This window comes from Mixophyes fleayi, chromosome 4 (genome assembly GCF_038048845.1).
Source record: "Mixophyes fleayi isolate aMixFle1 chromosome 4, aMixFle1.hap1, whole genome shotgun sequence".
In the NCBI taxonomy this organism is placed as follows: Eukaryota; Metazoa; Chordata; class Amphibia; order Anura; family Limnodynastidae; genus Mixophyes; species Mixophyes fleayi.
This window is the reverse complement of record NC_134405.1, coordinates 284,951,291-284,975,902: the sequence shown is the minus strand read 5'-3', so window position 1 is coordinate 284,975,902 and position 24,612 is coordinate 284,951,291. Positions and strand designations below refer to the sequence as shown.

The 24,612-nt window shown below is 40.0% G+C and overlaps 1 protein-coding gene across 2 annotated transcripts in view; it reads left to right on the top strand.

Moving 5' to 3' along the window:
- DOCK2 (dedicator of cytokinesis 2) overlaps nt 1-24,612 on the top strand; it is a 699,501-nt gene that overhangs the window by 651,488 nt on the left and 23,401 nt on the right. The window contains exons 47-49 of one of the 2 annotated variants that reach the window (XM_075209814.1): nt 786-923; nt 5,010-5,137; nt 19,524-19,704. In XM_075209814.1, the coding sequence (XP_075065915.1) occupies nt 786-923; nt 5,010-5,137; nt 19,524-19,704 (447 nt within the window). Of the gene's footprint in view, nt 1-785; nt 924-5,009; nt 5,138-19,520; nt 19,705-24,612 lie in introns of both variants that reach the window. The other variant, XM_075209813.1, reaches the window with a different exon arrangement.

Below are 24,612 nucleotides of genomic sequence, written 5' to 3'. Positions count from 1 at the left end.
TACTAAACCCAAATATTTATTCTTTCTAAGACATTTTTGGATATATTTTTATGTGTATATTACCCTAAAAGTAAACTGTCAGCTTTTTTATTTTCATTTTGAAATATGTCTACTAACAAAATAATAATGAAGAGAATAAAATAATTTCCGAACCTTAAATGTTATAAAAATATATGTAGGATTAATTGACATGAAACTTACTTTTGCTTAAATCAGCTCATGCTCAATTTAGTTTGCAAATGTCACTGTGTGCTGCATCTGTTCATCTATTGAGTAGATAATGTAGAAGCGTCTGTGTCTCGTAGCATATTCCTGTGGACGGTATCGCATAAACCTGAAGTCAGGACATGCTTTGTAAGATGTACTGTACAGCTGTTCAAAGAATGCTTGGGAGAATTTCAGAAATTAAATTGGCCAGTAGATTATTGATGTTCTGTCACAATGAGGATCATGGAACAATATATGAATAGTCACAAAACAGGTGTATGATATAGAGTATGTGAGTTGGTTAGTAAGTTTTAATTTAAACAAATATCAGTTTTCAGGAGACTTTAATATTTAACTTTAAAGATAAGAAATGTTGCAGTTATATCTATTTGACATGTATTTTTAACATATCCATTAAGGCCCCTTACCCACTGGTATCAAAGATCCTGCTTTTACTAAGGTTTTGTATTGCTAATAAAATTAGGAAACAGGTGTGGGGATGGAACCTATTGATTTCGATACACTTACAATTGAGAGTGGTAGCAGCAAAAATTCTCACTACTAGTTTACCATTGTAGACACCTCTGCTTGGAGCTGGAATACGGATTCATGAAAAGAGAGTCACAGAAGACCTTCGTCCTTTCCATGATCGAATGGAAGAGTGTTTTAAGAGTTTGAAAATAAAAGTTGAAAAGCAATATGGTGTGAGAGAGCTGGTAAGATTCCACATTCTTTATATAAGAAATATTCTTAGCAGCGTGTATACTACAGGCAAGTACTTTCTGCTCTTTATAAAACGGTGTCGCCTAACAAACATACATTATATACAGATAATGGGCCTCGTGTAGAGTTAGGAACAATGAAAAAAAGCAGCAAATTTGCACCTTGGCAACACCATGTTGCTTTGCAGAGGGGGAAATTTAAAATGACAGATTTGGAGGTGGGATGTGGCGCGTCCTAGCTCAACTGTAAATAGCAGTATAAGATTAAGACTGTCCAATATTTATGTACTACATGCAACAGCAGACAGTATTTTCCTGTGTGCCGAAAAAATAGAATAAATAAATAACTTCATTAGCATCCCTTGCAATACATCATGGTTTGTCCATGAGCAAGTTTGCTCCTTTTTTATGCATTGCTCTTAACTGTAAATGAGGCCCGTTATTTGTTGGCCTTGCTGGAATTTATATAATATAATACAATTGTATATAATAGGATCAATGCCATCTTGACCTGCAGGTTATGTCCAGACTCTAGATTCAGTACCCCTGGAATACATACATTTTGGAGCTTACAAACAGCTTGTTGAAAACTAGGGCAAAGAGCACACCAAGGAAACTAAGGAAAGACTTTCCATATGAAGGTTTCAGTGGGATTTTATTGATTGATAAATCTAGTACATTATTTTTACAGTTTGGAGAGTATGATTAATGATTGTAATATATCAGCAGTCTTTCTTTATCTCATACAAACACTGTGTACATTACTCCTTTTTCCTTTTGTTGGGCTGATTACTGATTCTGGTTCACTTGCCAGTTTAATAGTAAATGTATTAGATCATGGGAACGCCACACAACACTCAGCGTAATAATTTTAAAATGAACTCTAAGCATATTTTATGTGAAATGGCATGAGGGGATTCTTCACTGCAATTACTGTAATTTTTTTTGGATGATGTGTCATTGTAATCACAAGCATATGCCATCTTTACATACACCCACACTTTTATAAAAGTAGCATAAAAAGCTTTGTGCATGTTCTATGTGGGAGGTAGAGTAGTTTAGTAACTTTCTAGGAAAATGTGCATCCTAATTTTCAAAATTATTTCGTGTAATTCTATCTTAAAGAAACCACGTCCGCATTTTGGCAAAGGCTGTGTACTACAAGTGTAAAGATTTCAGGGTTTGTTTGTTATTGTAGAAACATTTGTTTTATAAACTGGCCCTAAAGCAAATAGCTAAAGATGTCTAAACAAACAATATATAACTAAGCATATATCCCATTTACTTTGTGTTAATGGTGTATAGTTTCTTCACCCCTATAAATGCCAGCATGAAGTTAGTCATCCTCAGTTATACATACTTAGAGAAGTATACGCAATGTGCGCCTAAGAAACTTTCGGGGACATCCTGAGAGTATGGGAATTATGCCACCTTTCCATTGGTGATTAATGAGCGCATGAGATATGTCTCACAGTAGCTCAAAGAACAACTAACTTATGTAATGCCTAAGACATTTAGGGCCTGATTCAAATGAACGCACTTACGTCATTAGTCAAGTACAAGAGGATCTCAAGAAACGTTTCCAATTGAATACAGGTATAAGTGTGCTCTAACTATATAACACTTGCTGTATGCAGAGAGACCGAACGCGCTGCAAGATGCACGCAATGCATATGTGCAATATAAAGTTCAATTAGAACGCATGAAAAAAAATATTAAATACATTAACAACTCTTAATGCTATAGTTATTACTAAAAAAATACATTTAAAATGTTTTTTTTTTAATCTTTGCTTTTACATGAAATAAATAAAACAGTATGTTATTAATGTGTACTGTACATAAAATGCATTTTTACAGGTTCTCTTACTTGCATACCCATGTTACCCACTTACACCTGCCCTTTAGGTGGCACAAGTGGTACGACTAAAAGTCACGTACCAGAAAGATGCAGAGAGCTTGCATCGGACGCTTCTGTATGCGTTCAAACCTCGCCATAGCCTTACTGTACACCGTCTGTGTGCATACACCGCTTCCCCGACTACTGTTTAAATTAGGTACATACAACACAAGTCTGATGGCTTGGCCTGAGGCTGTAGTGATAGGACCACTGGCAAATAGAGAGAGGTCACGGTCTTGTGACAATGAGGCCTGTCAGTGCAGTCAGAAGATGCCGGCACACAGATGCACATGTGGTGATATTGCAGCATTTCTGCAATATTCAGTCTGTATTATTAATGTCAGATTTTTCAATAATAACATGTTAAACAATAGTTAAAATCTATGTGCAAGCTATTAATATGAGTCAGACAAGCCTGTTTGGCTGATATAGGAAGAAAAATGAACATTAGAATTAAATATTAGCAAAAACACAAGTAAAGTAATTACTTTATGAACTAATACAATTTTGTTGCTGTCACAGCATACATTGAAGTATAGTAAGTTGCAATAAGAAAGTGTTCATTTAAAATATTACAAATACCCTAGAATATGAGAGTTTTAGTAATCTCTGACTATAGTCAGTGCATGTTAGGAGACAGATGGAAGAGAGGTAATTGGTTTTGGAGATAAAACAAATCTGCAGATAAAAAAAATGCCAGACTCAAACTGGGACAGTTTGGATTAGTGGAAACCTCATTGAAATTGTATGAGCCAGAACTGCAGGAAAAAAAGGTATATTCACCACATTCCCATTACTGTCAAATAGAGATGCGTAGGAAAGGTTTTGTTCAGCATAAAAACAGATGTTCATGTGTGGGAGGAGACACAGGAAGGATAACAGAGGAGAAAAGGGCGAAAGAAGGATAGAGAATAAAAAGCTGCTGAAACATCAGACACAAAATGCTCAGGTCTTAAAACGACTGAACTTCCTTTAGCCATGTTTCATTGATATACTTGCATTTGTCATATTACTGTTGTCTGTGTAATCTTGCACAAATAATAGCTGAACATTTGAACTGCTCCATATAGTTTCCTAATTTTTTTTACTAGAATTCAAAGAACAGCACAATATTTGTGGTTGTCATAATGGACACCATGTCAGGACATTTAAAAGCTAGGAAACTTTTGATGTTCTTGGATTAATATTGGTGGCTGATAATGCTACTGACTTACGGTACCACAATTGTTATTCCACTACTTATGTATTAGTTGTTTCCAGCGACTGTTAGATTTTAAGCTTATTATTCAGAGCCATCTTTACCTTTAGTGGAAGCTATAAGTGTACTTACAAGGTTAACCACTAATATATAAAGTTGTAAATTCTGTTAAATAAAACATATATGAATAGGTATGGTCAGGATGTTTGGTGCTGCTGAATTTTGGGTGTTTTCCCCTGGAACTTTTCAGTGTTGTTAATCTTGTTAGCCATTTTTCTTCTGCTTGACTGCAGCACATAAGCAATGCAGCATTTTTATTATATAGTGATTTAGAAGTGATTTTGAATAAATAGGAATCACCCTTTTTTTTTGTTTAATACAGTACGTTATGATTTGCAGCTAAACCATACTTGCCTACTCTCCCGGAATTTCCGGGAGGCTCACTTAAGCCACGCCCCTTGCCACACCCCACTGCTATGAAATGCTGTGAATTCCGGCATTTCATAGCAGTGGACGGGGCCTAAATGACGAGTTTCGCTAAGCTGTCCTGCCCCTACACACTCACCTTCATCCCGGATCCCTTGGATGCCAACTTCAAAGGAGCTAAAGCAATAGCTGTCTCCTGAAATATTATGTTTGAGATTTTGTAAACAATTCCCAGATTGCATACAATGTTGTTAGATTAGGTGTTTGTCCTGTGTTACTTGGTATATTTTCACTTAGCGCTTTCTATGATATTTCATGCAGGAATACATCTATTAAATTCTGGAAAATTATAAAATCTGATTGGTTGCTATGGGTAACACCTCCACTTTTCCTTTTCAAAAGGTTTGATAAATCTTCCCCATAGTCTGAAAATGGAATTACAACATTTGCATCTCCTCCTTCTCTTCATCAATACCTATCCTTTGTCATAGTTTCAGTATAATTCATGTAGCTTCCTTTTTAGCTGACTCGACTGATAAGGTTCCTTTACCTTGCAGCCTGACTTTGATGATGGAAGAGTGGGGAGACCAAGATCCATGCTAAGATCCTATCGACAGATGTCTATCATATCAATGTCTTCAATTGGATCAGATTGTGGTACTCCCAGCAAACTTGCCACAGAAAGGTGAGCTTAGAAATCCTCTTTTTCCAGGACAGTCCAATATGTAAACTTGTGAATCCCTCCTGCTAAATTGCAGGTGTAAATTAAGCACTTGCTGTGACAGAAAGGGCAGGGGCTGACTACAAGTATGAATCTGAAGGTATTGTTTAATTCTTCTGTAAGTTGTGCAAAATGAATGAATAGGAAACAACCATTCTATGGGATGCTTACATGTTTTTTAGCAGAGGCAAAAGATATGCCACCTAACATGTCTGCATGAGATGCTTTTGCTGTACTCAGCCTGAGTTTGCTCACCAATTCCCTCCACTATCCCACCTCTCCAGATGCAGGGGCACAAATGGCCGAATTTCGCAAGTCTGAATAAGCACATATGTGTTCACTCACTTTCTAGGCCTGTACATAGTGATTTCGCTCAAAATACTCTACACAAATTGACGTATGTTCCACTCTGCATCAGCCCCTTTATTGCTGACAAAATAAATAAATAATCTTTTAAAAGTCCTATGTCTGCCTTCCCCCCTAACATCCATAACCAACAAACAACGCCAGTACTAGACAGACTGATCTGGTTAGTAAAATGGGGAGACAAGAAGCACGGGATCCACCTGCTAAATTGGAAACCAGCACCAGGCTTGGCTGGTCTCATGGAAAACCTCTGGATGGGTACTTACTGCTATAATGTCAACCAGACCTAGCCTGGTCAGAGAAGGGCTGGAGCCTCTGTGGAACAGAAGACAAACATAACAATTTGGGCCACCTTTGTGCTATGTCTGGGCTGCAGGTACAATGATATAAATGGGGGTCACACTTCCCTGTAGCAGGGAATATGTCAGGTGATGTAGCTCTAGTACACTGCAGCTCAAAGAAAAAACTGCTTCACTGTGCAGTTCCTGGGGCTCAGCACTGTCTCACAGTGCACAGACTCAACATGGCATGATCTATTACCCCAATGGGATAATTTGATCTTTTAGGTTGCTCTTCTAGATATTTGTGCCCAAGCACATCAGAAAAGTGCAGTACTATCCTATACCAGCATATTTCATCTGGTAGATATTAGGGATGTGCACCGGCGACTTTTGAGGTCTCGTGTTTTGTGTTTTGGATCCGGATTTTCGTTATTTTTGAGGTTCGGATTTGTCTCGCAAAACACTTGACGAAAGGTCTCGGTTCGTATTTAAGGTATTGGATTCGGATTTTTTTTGAAAAAAACATTAAAAGTTTAAAAATCAAGTTTTTGGGCTTATTTTCACTCCTAGGCTATTATTAACCTCAATAACATTCAATAACAAGCATTTCCACTAATTTACAGTGTATTCTGAACACCTCACAATATAGTTATTAGTCCAAAACGTTGCAAAAAGGTATCTTTCTGGACTGCGTAGAGGAGTGGGTCACCACAATATATATTAAAAACCCTGAACTTTTATGATTCGCACCAATAATTGTACCTGGACTGCGTAGAGGAGTGGGTCACCACAATATCTTAAAAACCCTGAACTTTTATGATTCGCACCAATAATTGTACCTGGACTGCGTAGAGGAGTGGGTCACCACAATATATTAAAAACCCTGAACTTTTATGATTCGCACCAATAATTGTACCTGGACTGCGTAGAGGAGTGGGTCACCACAATATATTAAAAACCCTGAACTTTTATGATTCGCACCAATAATTGTACCTGGACTGCGTAGAGGAGTGGGTCACCACAATATATTAAAAACCCTGAACTTTTATGATTCGCACCAATAATTGTACCTGGACTGCGTAGAGGAGTGGGTCACCACAATATCTTAAAAACCCTGAACTTTTATGATTCGCACCAATAATTGTACCTGGACTGCGTAGAGGAGTGGGTCACCACAATATCTTAAAAACCCTGAACTTTTATGATTCGCACCAATAATTGTACCTGGACTGCGTAGAGGAGTGGGTCACCACAATATCTTAAAAACCCTGAACTTTTATGATTCGCACCAATAATTGTACCTGGACTGCGTAGAGGAGTGGGTCACCACAATATATTAAAAACCCTGAACTTTTATGAATCGCACCAATAAATGTACCTGGACTGCGTAGAGGAGTGGGTCACCACAATATATATAATAAGAAAACCACCAACTTGTTTGATTCGCACCAATAAATGTACCTGGACTGCGTAGAGGAGTGGGTCACCACAATATATTAAAAACCCTGAACTTTTATGAATCGCACCAATAAATGTACCTGGACTGCGTAGAGGAGTGGGTCACCACAATATATATAATAAGAAAACCATCAACTTGTTTGATTCGCACCAATAAATGTACCTGGACTGCGTAGAGGAGTGGGTCACCACAATATATATAATAAGAAAACCATCAACTTGTTTGATTCGCACCAATAAATGTACCTGGACTGCGTAGAGGAGTGGGTCACCACAATATATTAAAAACCCTGAACTTTTATGAATCGCACCAATAAATGTACCTGGACTGCCTAGAGGAGTGGGCACTGGGCACCACAATAAAATATATAAAAAACCTTCAACAGGTCTGCATTACACTACACATACGGCTGCTCCTCCATCCTCTCCATCATATACATGTTGGAGTTTTAGCGTGTGACAACCTCTTGTTTTTGATAATGTCAGTGCATTTTGAATATTTTTCAATTTGCCCCACACCACTGAATGTACTTTATCTATGATACGCATCTATCTATCTTGACTGCGTAGTGTGGTGGCCCCGGTACACAATTTGGTACCGAGGCCACAATATAATTAAAAAACCCTCCACGTGTCAGAATTCTACCAAACAAGTATCTGGACTGCGTAGTGGGGTGGCCCCGGTACCCAATTTGATACCGGGGCCACAATAAAATAAATACACCCTCCACGTGTCAGAATTCCACCAAACAAGTATCTGGACTGCGTAGTGGGGTGGCCCCGGTACCCAATTTGATACCGGGGCCACAATAAAATAAATACACCCTCCACGTGTCAGAATTCCACCAAACAAGTATCTGGACTGCGTAGTGGGGTGGCCCCGGTACCCAACTTGATACCGGGGCCACAATACCTCCTCCAAACATGCTACAGACAATTCGTCATTGAGATCCCATCAAGTATGTTAAAGACAGACAGGGTCCAAGTGTTATTAGTTGACTTTGTAAAGAAAAAAACTGTCCCTGTTGCACATAGTCGTGCAATGAAGACTTACTTTTTCATTTAAAGGCACGATCTTTCAAGTGTAGTGTTTGTAAGTCTAAGTCATATTATACTTTTGGTAAAATTGGTTTTTTTTGTTCCTCTTTATGTTAATTAATTAGTAATAGAATTAAAGTAGGAAATAGAATTAAATAGAATTAAAGTAGGAAATAGAGTGGTATAGAGTTGTAGTGTGGTATAGATAGAGTGGTCCACACAATATAATAATAAAACCCTCAACTGGTCTGAATTCCACCAAACAAGTATCTTGACTGCGTAGTGTGGTGGCCCCGGTACACAATTTGGTACCGAGGCCACAATATAATTAAAAAACCCTCCATGTGTCGGAATTCCACCAAACAAGTATCTGGACTGCATAGTGGGGTGGCCCCGGTACCCAATTTGATACCGGGGCCACAATACCTCCTCCAAACATGCTCCAGACAATTCGTCATTGACAGACCCCAGACAGACAGGGTCGTAGTGTTATTGTTTGACTTTGTAAACCCAAAAAAATGTCCCTGTTGCACTTGCACATAGTCGTGCAATGAAGACTGACTTTTTCATTTAAAGGCACGATCTTTCAAGTGTAGTGTTTGTAAGTCTAAGTCATATTATACTTTTGGTAAAATTGTTTTTTTTTGTTCCTCTTTATGTTAATTAATTAGTAATAGAATTAAAGTAGGAAATAGAATTAAATAGAATTAAAGTAGGAAATAGAGTGGTATAGAGTTGTAGTGTGGTATAGATAGAGTGGTCCACACAATATAATAATAAAACCCTCAACTGGTCTGAATTCCACCAAACAAGTATCTTGACTGCGTAGTGTGGTGGCCCCGGTACACAATTTGGTACCGAGGCCACAATATAATTAAAAAACCCTCCATGTGTCGGAATTCCACCAAACAAGTATCTGGACTGCATAGTGGGGTGGCCCCGGTACCCAATTTGATACCGGGGCCACAATACCTCCTCCAAACATGCTCCAGACAATTCGTCATTGACAGACCCCAGACAGACAGGGTCGTAGTGTTATTGTTTGACTTTGTAAACCCAAAAAAATGTCCCTGTTGCACTTGCACATAGTCGTGCAATGAAGACTGACTTTTTCATTTAAAGGCACGATCTTTAAAGTGTCAGAAAGAGAGAGAAGACACAGGAGAGGAGAGTTGTAGCTGGGGACCTGGGGTGGAAGCTCCCAGGCTCCCCCAGCATTGCCTGGAAGTCTGAGCGTGGTGACTGAGCCAGGGCAAGGAATGTGTGCCCTGGATGAGGGGGAGAACTCCATGCCACTATAGTGAACCCAAGAGAGAGGGGGACACTGCACATGGAAGAGGCCCTGGAGTGAGGGCTGCTACAAGAGGCATGGTAGCTGTAGTGTCAGATCCTGAGGCTGAGAGTACACAGAGTGACGTGTCAGAGCACAGGAGACATTATCCCCGCAGAGGAGGGATGAGCTGCAGTTGAGAGGTCTGTTGTTGAAATAGGACATGCACACTTTAACAAACCAATCATTTCAGCGACAGGGCCTACCAAACAACTTTGACTGAAATGATTGGTTTGTTTGGGCCCCCACACCAAAAAAGCTATTCATCTCTCCCTGTACAGACTAAACAGGCTCTACTGAGGCAAGATGTCGTCCTCATCCTCAACCTCTGATTCCTCTCCCCCTACAGTGTGTACTTCCTCCTCATCACACATTATCAATTCGTCCCCGCTGGACTCCACAACCACAGGTCCCTCTGTAGTATCTGGAGGGCAGTGCTGTACTTCATTGAGGAATTGATTATTCATTTTTATAAACATCATTTTTTCAACGTTGTGAGGAAGCAACCTCCTTCGCCGCTCACTGACCAGGTTCCCCGCTGCACTAAAAACTCTTTCCGAGTACACACTGGAGGGGGGACAACTCAGGTAAAATAGAGCCAGTTTGTACAGGGGCTTCCAAACTGCCTTTTTTTCCTGCCAGTAACAATATGGACTGTCTGACATGTCTACTTGGATGGTGTCAGCAAAGTAATCCTCCACAATTTTTTCAATTGTGACAGCATCCAATGCAGCGAGAGTAGACATGTCTGCAATGGTTGGCAGGTCCTTCAGTCCGGACCAGATGTTATCAGCATCCCCGCCAGTGCCTCTTTTGGGAAAACTGAGCTTTTTCCTCGCAGCCATAGATGTGGAAGAAAATGAGGGTGGAGCTGTTGGCATGTCACGGTCCTCTTCAGAGGACAATCTCCTGACCAGCAGGTCTTTGCACCGCTGTAGATTTGTGTCCGCCGGAAACAGAGACACAACATACGCTTTAAACCGAGGATCGAGCACGGTGGCCAGAATGTATTCCTCTGACTTTAAAAGAGTGACCACCCTCGGATCCTGGCAAAGCGTACGAAGGGCTACATCCACAAGAGCTACATGCTTGCTGTAATCGCAATGGCTTACCAGCTCCTCCCTCACTTTCTCCAGCTGCTTCTGCAACAGCCTGATCAGGAGAATGACCTGACTCAAGCTGGCAGTGTCGGAACTGACTTCTCGTGTGGCAAGTTCAAATGGCTGCAGAACCTTGCACAACACGGAAATCAGTCTCCACTGCGCTTGACTCAGGCGCATCCCCACTCCTTTGCCTATGTCGTAGGTGGCTGTGTAGGCCTGAATGGCCTTTTGCTGCTCCTCCATCCTCTGCAGCATATAGAGGGTGGAGTTCCAGCGCGTCACAACCTCTTGTTTGAGGTGATGGCAGGGCAGGTTCAAGCTTTTTTGATGTGCCTCTAGTCTGCGGTAGGCACTGGCTGAATGCCGAAAGTGTCCAGCAATTTTGCGGGCCACCGCAAGCATCTCCTGCACACCCCTGTCACTCTTGAGGTAATGCTGCACCACCAAATTAATGGTGTGGGCAAAACATGGGACGTGCTGGAAATTGCCCATATTTAATGCCCGCACAATGTTACTGGCATTGTCTGACACCACAAATCCCCATGAGAGTCTAAGTGGGGTAAGCCACTGGGAGATAATTTCCCTCATTTTCTCTAATATGTTGTCAGCGTTGTGCCTCTTATTAAAGCCTGTAATGCACAATGTTGCCTGCCTTTGCATGAGCAGCCATTTTGTAGATGCTGCTACTGATGCAGCTGTTGCTGTTGCTGCGGAAGGGGATGCATCTACCCAGTGGGCTGTCACAGTCATATAGTCCTTCGTTTGCCCAGAACCACTTGTCCACATGTCCGTGGTTAAGTGGACAGTGGGTACAACCGCATTTTTAAGAGCACTGAGGACACTTGATCGTACTTCTCTGTACATTTTTGGTATCGCCTGCCTAGTGAAGTGGAATCTCGAGGGGATTTGGTACCGGGGACACAATACCTCCATCAACCCTCTTAATCCCACTCCACTGATGGCGGACACCGGGCGCACGTCTAACACCAACATTGCAGTTACAGCCGCAGTTATACGCTTTGCAATAGGGTGACTACTATCGTATTTGGTGGTCATGGCAAACGACTGTTGGACGGTCAATTGTTTGGTGAAAGACTTAGCGGTCTTACGACTTCCCCTCTGGGAAGATGACCGACTAACAGCAGCAACAGCAGCAGTGGCAGTAGTAGGCGTACCGCTGCAGGATTCCTCGGATGAATCCCGTATTGAGGAGGACTCAGTCTGGCTGGTGACTTGGGCTGCAGGACTGAATCTGATGGAGATTGTGGAGGAAGTTGACGAGGAGGGTGTTGCTGGTGTGTATCCAACTGGACCACGGGATTTAGGTGTCCCTGTACCGATGAGGGTCCTAGCCCCAGTTCCTGAACTAACCACTGAACTATAAAGGTTATTCAGGTGACGTATAAGGGAGGATGTTCCTAGGTGGGCAAGATCCTTACCCCTGCTTATTTGAGCTTTACATAAGCTACATATTGCCATACATTGGTTGTCTGGATTTGGATAAAAATAACTCCAGACCGAAGAGGTGCATTTTTTGGTCTTCTGACCAGGCATGACGATGGGCTTTTTCATCCCATGGACATCAGCTGTTTCCCCCCCTGGTGCCTCATTTACAATAACCACATCACCATCCTCATCATCAAGTTCCTCCACAGCGCCAGCTACATCATCAATAGCCTCCTCCCGAGCCACCTCTTCCCGTACAGTGATGGGAAGGTCAGGCTTGACAACCACCAACACCCTTGGACTCGCCTTGGGGATTTGTGATAATTTCTCTTTAGAAGGCAGAGTTGTTTGCTGTTTTGTTGCTGACAGCATAACTCTCTTCAATTTTTTGTAGGGGGGGGGAGGAGGAGGAGGGCTAAGATCCGTGGGTGAAGCTGAACCACTAGTCATGAACACGGGCCAGGGCCTAAGCCGTTCCTTGCCACTCCGTGTCGTAAATGGCATATTGGCAACTTTACGTTTCTCCTCAGATGATTTTAAGTTTCTCTTTTTGCTACTTTTTCTTAACTTGGGCTTTTTGGATTTTACATGCCCGGTACTACGAGATTGGGCATCGGGCTTGGAAGACGACGTTGATGGCATTTCATCGTCTATGTCATGACTAGTGGCAGCAGCTTCAGCATTAGGAGGAAGTGGGTCTTGATCTTTCCCTACTTTATCCTCCAAATTTTTGGTCTCCATTATATGTAGCACAAGATACTGCAGAATGTGTGAACTTGGTAATATTGCAGTACCAATGGACTTATACTGCTGGATTGGTTTTGCAAATTTGGTTATAATTATTATATATTTTTTTTTTTTTTTTTTTTTTTTACTTTTTTTTTATTTTTAAAAAACTTGGGAATAGTGGGGAAATAACTATGCCCTTAGAAGCACAGAGCACAGGACACAGCACCACTGGACTGAACAGGACACGGCACAGGACCCAGCAGCACTACGGAACTCAGCAGGACAGAGCACAGGACACAGCACCACTGGACTGATACTGCAGAATGTGTGAACTTGGTAATATTGCAGTACCAATGGACTTATAATGCTGGATTGGTTTTGCAAATTTGGTTATAATTATTATATATTTTTTTTTTTTTAAATTTTTTATTATTTTTTACTTTTTTTTTATTTTTTAAAAACTTGGGAATAGTGGGGAAATAACTATGCCCTTAGAAGCACAGAGCACAGGACACAGCACCACTGGACTGAACAGGACACGGCACAGGACCCAGCAGCACTACGGAACTCAGCAGGACAGAGCACAGGACACAGCACCACTGGACTGATACTGCAGAATGTGTGAACTTGGTAATATTGCAGTACCAATGGACTTATAATGCTGGATTGGTTTTGCAAATTTGGTTATAATTATTATATATATTTTTTTTTTTAAATTTTTTATTATTTTTTACTTTTTTTTTATTTTTTAAAAACTTGGGAATAGTGGGGAAATAACTATGCCCTTAGAAGCACAGAGCACAGGACACAGCACCACTGGACTGAACAGGACACAGCACAGGACCCAGCAGCACCACTGACCTCAGAAGGACAGAGCACAGCACACAGCACCACTGGACTGATACTGCAGAACACAGCACAGCACAGCACAGCACAGCACAGCACTAAACAGCACAGCACAGCACAGCACTAAACAGCACAGAACTAAACAGCACAGAACTAAACAGCACAGAACTAAACAGCACAGAGGACCACCTAACACACCCTCCCTCTACCCTGATCAATGCCCGAGTGAAGATGGCGGCGACTAGCGGGGAATTTATAGGATCCGAGTATCGCGAGATCCGACAACGGGATTATGAGTCAGAGCCTCAGTTTCACTTTTGAATTTGGCGCCAATACCCGGATCTGTCTCGGATCCGACTCGGATCCGCAACGTTCGGGTGGGCTCGGATTTCAGAAATCCGAGCGCGCTCATCCCTAGTAGATATATGCACGGTTTGCACATCAGCAATGGGTACAGTTGTGTATACTGGTGAATTGGTCACACTGAAGCGCACAGATGTACATTTCTCCTTTGCACTGACCATCACAATTGACCATAATTTAGGTCTATTTAAGATGCCTGTTTCCATATAACTGTAATACAATAGTTTGTATGAGATAACTACAGTAATAGAGTAGAAAACACAACTCTCTAAAATGCTAAGCGATTCAATTATTTTACTTAAAGAAAGCATTTTCTATTTCACAATAAGTTTTTTTTCTCATTATTATGAATGTCAGCAACTTCCCTTGGAACTGAGCTTACATAATGATTGTATATTGTTCCAAGCAGTTTCATTTTTGTTCATTTAGACAAAGGTTGGCATGGGGTTTATATACAAGAATGCCTTAATTTATGTTTGCTTTAGCATTCCCTGCTAATACCCTGTTTTGCCAAAGTGTGCTCATTATGCTTTTCAGTGCAAATAATGATGCGGGAATTGCAGTGTTTAGGAATTTCAGTGCAAATGGACAACAAAAGATACAGGTTACGAACAAGCCTGTTGCCAGCGGGGGAAAAATTACTATGAAAAAACGCAGTTGGGTTAATTAGAGTTTACCAACAAAATGATATATTAACATTAATTGAGTAAAGTATGTGTTAAAAGAACAATTATTCTATGAAAAACTCACCCATATATTATTAATAAATATTTCATTTTGAATTCAGCATGTGTTATGCTAAGTGTCTATATTGTCCTGCTAAACCATGCTTAACATTTAATCACTTGTTCAGCTTTCTAGTTGAAGGACGCTAAGATATGACTAACTCACTAATCGTATCCACACATATTGTGATCTGATATTTCAAACAGCAGCCAAATAACTTGGATACATGTAGATGTTGTGCATCTGGTTGTTCAGGGACTCGGCCAACCAGATCGTAATTTACTCAAAGGATAGATAAGAACACCAATCATTTGAAAATGTAGGTCATCGAAGTTTGATTATGTATAACAACTGTTCTGGAGCCCAGGCGAACACTTCAGTGGTCATCGAATTTTGTCTAACCAGCAAATTGTCAGAATGGACAGTTATAGTTATGGTTTGTGTATGTGTAGGACCAGAATAATCAAGCTAACTGATCAAGATCTGTGAATGATCAGAGTTTTTTTATTTATTTGGAAAATCTTACCAGCTGATCTGCATTATGTGCGATCGTTGGCTACCTGCACCAATTAGCCTGACAATCAAAAGACTGAATATTTGCAGTTTTGGACCACTGGGTGTTGCTACATTATTGAGATGCATTGCCTGAGGTCAGAGAATCTTTATGTTTTCTTTCTTCATTGCTCATCTGTGTGTATAATTTTGAAGTGGGTATAGATATAAGCCTCTTGTTAGATAACAAAATATGTGACTTGAACTTTTAATTTGATTGATTATTTTAACATTCACATTGTATGTTTGCTAGATAGAAGCCAGTATTTCATTTTTTATCTGCAAAATAAAGAATGTATCATATTTATATTATCTTGATTTAAGTAAAACATTATTCTGCCCAAATAGACATATTTTTCTGCATATACACATTTATTAACATTTAATTAACTTACCATATAACCTCTTTGGCCCAGGTATTCTGACATATTATACTGAGCAGTGTCCCTCGCAACTAAATTATTATAAAGAGGCTGGAATATTTACTTGATTTTTCAAAGCAAATCATTTAAACAACGCAAATTTTAGACATAATAAGTATGTCAGTGTGATATCCACTGGATATAAGGTTATGTGTGACCCGGGCTGCGCTAGTCGCAGGTATCGGGTGATGTGTGATGTGCACACATCTGCGCTGAGTGGGGAAGGGGTTGTTTTAACGGAGTCTCCACTGCAGAAGCTTATGGGTGGGGACAGAAGGGGATGCAGAGACAGCTCGGTGCATGAAAGAATGGCTAACCATCCAAACTTAAGTATCTCGCTATATCACACTGTTAAATTCATCAAGGAAACGCACCCAAATTGACAAATCCTCTCTAATTTGTTGTGATAGCCTGGGCATGGGCTTCAGTATAGGGAGCCCAATTACCGATTGGATCTAAGTGATACTTTACCGAATGCCTGACATACAAAAGTTGCTATGGTGTCAATTTTGATGTCCGTGAATGACAGCCTTCAGTATTATCATGCCCTTTTGGCAAGCCAAGCGTCTCAAATAGGGCTTGGGTATTGGTAAAAACGTTGCCACATTGCAGGGAGATGCAAGGACCAATGATAAGGAAGTCATCCAGGTAGTGAGCCACTCTTAGTTGACGATTGACCACTTCAATGTATCAGTGCAAAAATGTACTAAAACATTCAAAATAGGTGCACGGTATAAAGCACCCCATAGGAAGGCACTAATCTATGAAAACCCATGAATCGGAAAGACTCAGGGTACAATGGCAGGAGGTGGAAGGCCAATTCAATATCAACCTTTGCCAGTAATACCCCCGCGACAATTTCCTTCACTAAACCCAGGGCAAACTCAAAGGTTTGGTAGACTATTGTGGAGTGCTGTGGGTCAATTGCGCCATCCACCTAAACACTGTAAGCAATTACTTTGATGTTTGCACCTCCGACCACTAGAGATCTCTGCATTCCTAAACTTGCCCTTATCCAAGATGGCCAGAATGGCATCAAGGAGAAACTATCTTGGATCCTGTTTCCTGTTTCGGCCTATAATAGGCACTTCCTGGATGAAACATGTACTTGAGTATTCTGCCTGCTCAGCACCTGCTACTTGCTGCACTTCCTTGAATTCTTGACTCCCCTGCTTGTGTACCGACCCGGCAAACATTTGACTACCCTGCTTGTGTACCAACCTGGAAAACGTCTAACTACCCTGGTTGAGTACCGACCTGGCAAACGTCTGACTCTTCGCTGGATATCTACTTCTCTATTGGGTTTGAGATAATACTACCAGTATTGTTACAGACATCTTCCAGAGAGGATAAGTGCTGGATCAGACAAAAGGCTTTTCTGGGTACAACACCAACCGGCGAACAAGCAGACCGTCTAAAGAGGGGGAAGGGAATGGACCACACATGCAATCGAAAATTAACTTCATATTTTTTTCTGCTCGTATGTGGGGATGTGGGGGTTAGTGTAAGCCGATTTCAGGTTCTTAATAGCCACAGTACACAATGACCCCGCTATGGACATCCCATCTTAATACCCTGCAACAAGAAAACGCCAGCCCCTGTTCAGGGTATAATCGAAGTCAACGAGACAGTGCTTCAGACAAAAGGGCAAGCATGTTTGTATTTGCACAGTGTGCCCCTACCACACTGGGATTGTCAAAGGTGAAACATTTGTTTCTGCTAAGAATGGAGGAGCCTCTCACAGGGTTTTTTCAAGACTCTGGCATCTGCAAGCTGGAGCCCTGAAACAGAAGATGGGTTAGAAAGAGACATATCCTTATGTGAAACTTAGGGGGCATGACAGCCACATACCATGATAAGGGCCTCTCGACAAGGCAGGGGCCCATGATTAAGAGAGCTAGTAGGAACAGGATCCTGCTGTGACAGTGCTGAAAACTGTTGATGAACACCAGGTGAAATTGGAGTGTGCTGCGATGGGGCAGGGGAAGATTGGCACAGAACGGATGGTCTGGGCTATTGCTGACCCGAAAATACACCAGCAGAATAAAACTTTTGAGGCCAATGGTTCGGGGGCATGGGAGTTAAGTGAAATTGGGATGCGGGAAATGAGAAGAGTGGAGGGAAACATTGGGAATTATACAGTGCCCCCGTGGTGAGTACTGCATTGGAGAGAAAGGCAGAGGGAAAGGAAGAGAACTGGCCAGCAGAGTAAGAACGAGAGAGCTGGAAATACAGTGTCTGAGGGACAGACAGCTGGGTAATAGGAAACTCAGTATGGTGGAAGGGGGAACGTTGGAAAGAATGGGTGGGGAGCAGGGAAGGGGACCGGATGGGACAGTGGGAGGCACCATTGACTGGGGGCATGGGGATTGGGCTGCAGGTGAACCATGGGCGCTGGATGAGCCAGTGGAGGAGCAGCCAGAGACTGCGGGAGGAAAAACCATAGAGGAGTGGAGGTAATAGGAGAGACATGGCCAGACTGGGAAACAGGTAAAGATGGGGGGCATGTTGGAAACGTGGTGGGGGGGGTGAGGTTGGGGGTTCTGCATTGGAGGTGGGGGGGGGGAAAGCTGTTGCCAAAGGGAAATCAAAAGCACTTGGATATTGCCTGCAGCTGGCAGATGTCCTGGCACTGCAGGATCATTCACTGGCAGATAGGGGGAGTGGGGTATTGTGGGGGAGTGCATCTTTATTAAGGGAGAGGAGGAGGAGCAGAGGTACTGGCAGCCAACTGAGCTTCCCACTTTCACCCTTACATTTTCTATTCCCACCACTTCTAAATTTCTTGTTCAGTCACTGAACAAGTCCTCGCATTAGTTGTTTTCCACCTGCTGCGTTGGTACTTGAAGAATGTTCATGTTCTTATTTCTGCTGGATAGGAATAGCAATCCACAATCTCAGCTTCTCCTTTAGTTTCAAACACAACCATCCCTATTGGGTGAGTTCTATAACAAAGTTATCAGATAACGTGATCAATTTGATAAGTGATCAATGTAGGGGAGGGGACTGAAAGAGTGTTTTATATAAAAATTAATCAATTAGCTCTGTCAATATAGGAAAACTTATTAACCATTATTAGCAGTGTACATGCAAATCTGTTGAGTAGAGGTCCCTGTTATTTCATCATAACATAATAGAGGCAGTGGTTCAGTACAGTGAAAAGTATACAATAAAGAGGACGTTTGTATGCAGAGTTGCTGGGAAAGTTCTCTGTGACTGCTTGCAGGTCATCTTCTAAGCAGGCACTGTCTCCCATAGCTGAAGAACCAACCATTTATTGATGGTGTTATTTCACACCTTCATGACCAGAACACATTTCCCAATAATGCCTCTCCTTGCAATAAAAGAAAATCAATTTGTGTTTCATTTTTAGGACAGTGGACCTTATTTTGGTGTATAACGCTGTTTTGAACCAGTCATACAACTTTCTATACCTTTCTATAACTATGAAGATTTGCTTTTATATACATGCTTTACTGAAAATTGCCTGTCTTATGTATATGGCTGAAGTTGTGAAGTTTTCTTTTCTCTTTTGATGCCTATGTATATGAGTTTACAATTTTAGTCTTCTAGTTACAACCCACCATGTTTTTGATTTTGTAAAAAGAACCTTTTTAATACTTAAAAAATAAATGACTAGAGAGTTATGGCATAGTCATACTTATTGTACTGTTTCTACTTTCCCAGCAGTTTTGACCTTGAAGTGACCACGTCTAAATTCAAACTTCAAGAGAACAAAGGAGATTCGGTTCAAGTAACCGGCGAGACTGAAGTCAAATTACGAAGATCCCGCAAAAAAAATAAAAGAAGCAGCGTGGTGTTTGCTGAAGAAAAGCCAGTTGTGGAATCTCCTGTGTCACAGACGAAGAGAGTAAGTTGTCTTGTAACATTTTATTCCATTAATCTGAACAAATGAAAGACTTGTAACATTTCAATAAACAACCAGTATGAAAGTGAAAACAAGGTGGATTAGTTTATTATGTAAAAATGGGAATTATATAGAGCTAAAATATTATTTAAAAACAAACATCACCAAATATTATCCATAGCCAGCTCCCCTCTCTCAACATGTTTCCACTTTCTTGATGAGCTGTTGGCAACTGACCGTTAGTTGGGAATTGGGGGTAGGGGGGGTGGATGGGGGATCAAGGAAATTTATGACTGCAAAATCACAGGACATCACTAGAATACATATCAGAATGCGGGGGAGAAGACACTGACAAATAGCTGGGGACAGGTCAGCATATGCAGTAAAATTATTATTTTAAACTGTCCAGACAACTACATTTATGCTACACGTTGTAAATTAAAGTCCTGTAAAGATAAAGTACGTAAGTGTTGTGGACTCATGTTTCTATGTCACCGACACCCCTTCTGCATCAGAGAAGCATTTAAGTTGGCTGCAGAACATGAAAACATTTAGTGCTAGATTTATCAAACCTTCTAATTAGGAAAAATGGAGGAATTGCCCGTAGCAACCAATGAAACTCTAGCTATCATTTATCTAGTACACTCTAGAAAATGACAGCTAGAATCTTGCTTTGGACTACTCTTTTCCCTTTTAGAAGGTTGGTAAGCTACAACGGAGGACACTGATGCACTGAGTCCCGGGACTTCTATAGTGAATTGTAGGGTAAGAGTTCTTTATCCCACTTTGGCACATCGTTATATCTGCAAGACTGAGATTTGCTTCCGTGCATCCATATTCCATATACCCACAAAAGAGCTATAAACATCAACCACGTTCAGTATATTTTGCGCGCTCTCTTTTATTTTATTTGTACTGTTGTTTAAGAGGTGCTGCATTTAATCAAGAGAGCGCTTCCCATTTTTATGCTATATACTATATATTATTATGGCGAGCAGCACTCAATATGTAATACACACAAAAAGGAACATAGCTATAAATAAATTATTTATTGAAAATAATATCTCTATGGTTCCCAGAAACGTTCCCACCGGAAGTGATTTCTGTACACATTATCTTCAATTTGAGAAATTATGTCAAGCAGAAACTAGGCAGTGGTGGGAAACTATCACACTAACTAAGTATTTAGAGAAAGGTGTGATACCTAGGGGACTTCGTTTCCATAAAAATCCTACCTTTGTTCCCTTTCAAGGAGATTTGTTCAAAAAATGGAATACTATTTTGGATCAATGTTTTAATCAATTAATGGAATTAGTCATAGATGATAGATCCAAGTCCTTACAATCATTAGAATCTCAATTAGAAACTCTCAATAAAACCTTTGAACCACTTAAGGAAATGGAAAATTTTAAAAGATTGTCAATAATTACACAAGACAAACTTTCAAAATCAGAGGAAGAAATCCAAAATAGAAAACTAAAGAAATTTCTAAGAGATTTGGAGGACAAAAAAGAGATGGATATCAGTGGTATGAGACCCAAACCAACTAGTACTATCCCACAACATCAAGCAAAAAAAGTTAGAAACACGAAACCACCTAATATGAAAAAAACATTAATTAGAAATATTCCAGAGCAACCAACTACTAAAAGAACATATCAATTATATAACAATTTTTTTTTTAGTTTTGGTAAAAGGAAAGAAACGGAACAAGCCGCTATAGAATCATTCAGACAGGGTGAATCATTTGCTAAGAAAGAAATGCAAGATACATCCCGATCCTTAATGCAAAATATTACCAAAAAAGCAGTAGCAATGAATAGAAAGAGAGCATTGTCAGAAGATTCTGAAGATTTTTTACAACTTCTCTTTGGGACAGAGGAATCACCCACGACATCCACCACAAATTTATCCCCACGAATCAAAAGAACGAGGAACTCAATGAAAGAAAATATCTAAAAAGAGGAAATAGAGAAAGAAAAAATAAATTTAAGCCCTCATCACAAAATGCAGTCAGTGCCTCTTCGGAAGGTATCTTTAACTTAAGCAATAAAGTTCTTACAACTGACCAGACTAATGTTCTAAAAAAAGGAATGAAGTTTGCACCTCAATCCTTTCCGAACAAATTCGATATGTATATCGATTTACATCGGTTTGTTCGTACTATATGTTTGAAGAAATTTTATCAAAAAAATTCAATAGAGAGAACAATCACCAACTCAGATCATTATGTCCACACTAATTTTAAACAACAAAGCAGTTTTTATCCTAGCTTTGTAAAAGGATCATCCATTGAGACCTTCCAGAAGCATGTAGAGAAAGATTTAGAAAATCTGCCGGGAAAAATGAAAATTAAGCAAAATCTTTCCAAAAATGAACAACTCGCCTTGAAGGAACTAAAAGATGACCCTGACTTGATCATTAAAACCGCAGATAAAGGCGGTGGAATTGTGATTATGGATAAAACCAAATATATGGAAGAATTGGAAAGGTTACTAATGGATACAGATACCTACAAAGAATTACCGAAAGATCCTACGACCCAATACCAAAATGAATTGGTTGATTTGTTGCAAGAAGGTCTCAATTTGGGAATTCTGTCAAAAAAAGAATTTGATTACTTATATAATCAGAATCCAAGTATTCCGGTATTTTATCATCTATCGAACATACACAAGAATATTACCAACCCTCCGGGCCGCCCCATAGTGTCAGGGATTAATTCTATCACATCAAATTTGTCAGGTTACGTTGATTTTTTTCCTGCAACAACTAGTGACACAACAAAAGAGCCACCTTAAAGACACTACATCCATCCTAAAAATTTTGGATGAACTAGTATGGAAAGAATCATATACATTAGTCACCTGTGATGTAAAATCCCTTTACACATGCATTAATCATGCAGATGGATGTGCACATTCTTACCACTACTTGTTCAATGAGACTGATCTGGAGAATGAACAGATCAACTTCATTATGAGTAGTATGGAGTACATTCTCCAACACAATTACTTTTGCTACAATGATAAGTTTTATCAACAAATATCAGGGACTGCAATGGGGACGCGTTTTGCCCCAAGTTATGCCAACTTATTTGTGGCAAAATGGGAGAATGACTGCATATGGACCAATAACCCTTTTGTTGAACATGTCATTCATTGGTATAGGTACATAGATGACGTCCTTCTCATTTGGGAAGGGTCAGATGAAAGCCTCTCACAATTCCTTAAATACATTAACAATAATACTTTAAACATGGAATTCACAGCTGAATTCAGTCCTCACAAAATAAATTTCTTAGATATTACCATATACATAAAAAATAATGAAGTTAAAACTAAAAATTATATTAAAGTGAAGTGAAGTGAAGTAAGTAAGTACCAACAATTTCCTATTGGCCACAAGTAACCATCACAAACATTGGATTCACAATATACCAGCAGGACAATTCAGACAACTTAAAAGGAATTGCACTGATGAGAATGTGTTTGCAATGCAAAGTATGGATTTAAGAGACAAATTTCTAGAAAGGAAATTCAAAACGAAATCGATAGACCTCGCACTTGAGAATGTGAGCAAATTGGAAAGGAGAGATATGTTAACATACCATAGCCAGAAAACAAAAAAGACTCCAATAATTCCATTTATCACTCAATATAATAGCAATTCACAAGCTATGGAAAAGATTATTCAAAAGCACTGGTCTATTTTAAAACTAGATCAAGATATCAAGGAATTATTACCCAACAGACTGCATATTATATATAGGAAAGCGGGAAATTTAAAACAAATTCTTGCTAGCAGCTATATTCCAATTTCTAAAACAAAACCATCACTAACTATATCGCAAGGATTTTGGTATTGCTTTAACTGTAAAGCATGCAAAGAATTGAATATAACTCAAACCAATGCCATTACAACATTTCAATTTACTTCTAACAATAAACGTTTCAATGTTAAACAGCCAATCAGCTGTAATACTGAAGGTGTCATCTATATGCATCTATATGCTGGAATGCGAATGTGGCCTCCAGTATATAGGACGAACCATACGCACCTTAAAAATTAGGATTGCAGAGCATTTACACAATATTAAAAGAAAATTGAAGACACATAGCGTCTCTAATCATTTTCTGAACAATTCAAGGTGCAATCCAAAAAAACTTAAATTTTTGGGTATACAAAAGTCAATAAATTCTGGAGAGGAGGTGATTATGTATCCAACATATCAAGACAAGAGACGAAGTGGATATACATGGCAAGAACTCTGATACCTCATGGTCTTAACAGTGATTTCAATCTGGGATCATTTTTAAAACTTTAATTTTAATTTTTTATTTATATATTTGTATTTATATATTTTTCATTGTACTTATATTCTTTTATCTAATACTATATACCTTGGAATATCATATTACATATCATGATTATTTTTATTTTAATAAATGTCATACCGTATTTTTTAACCTAGTAGATTTTATTTGCTTAGCCAATGAGGTGATAGTCGCCTCTACATATAAGCACAACCTGTCTTTGAATAACATCCTTGAAAAAGTTCAGTATTGGATGAAACGCGTCGGATGCTTTTTGATCACTCACAGCCACCGTAGTTTACCTTGGAATCTACACTTCCGCATTAGATGTGCAGCGGGACGCCGTTCACACAGTCTACACAGAGAAAGATTACAGCTACAATGGAGAACACTGATGCACTGAGTCCTGGGACTTTTATAGGGAATTGTAGGGTGATGTACCTCTCACTCTTCCACAGGCTGTGTGTTGTTGGTAGACAACATGCTGCCTGGCTAAGAAATAAGACAGGGGCAGCAGAAGCAAGGAGAGTCCATCTTAAAATTTGCAGACATTTTGCTTAAAAAAAAGAGGGGTTTGTGCACTGCAAGATTAGGA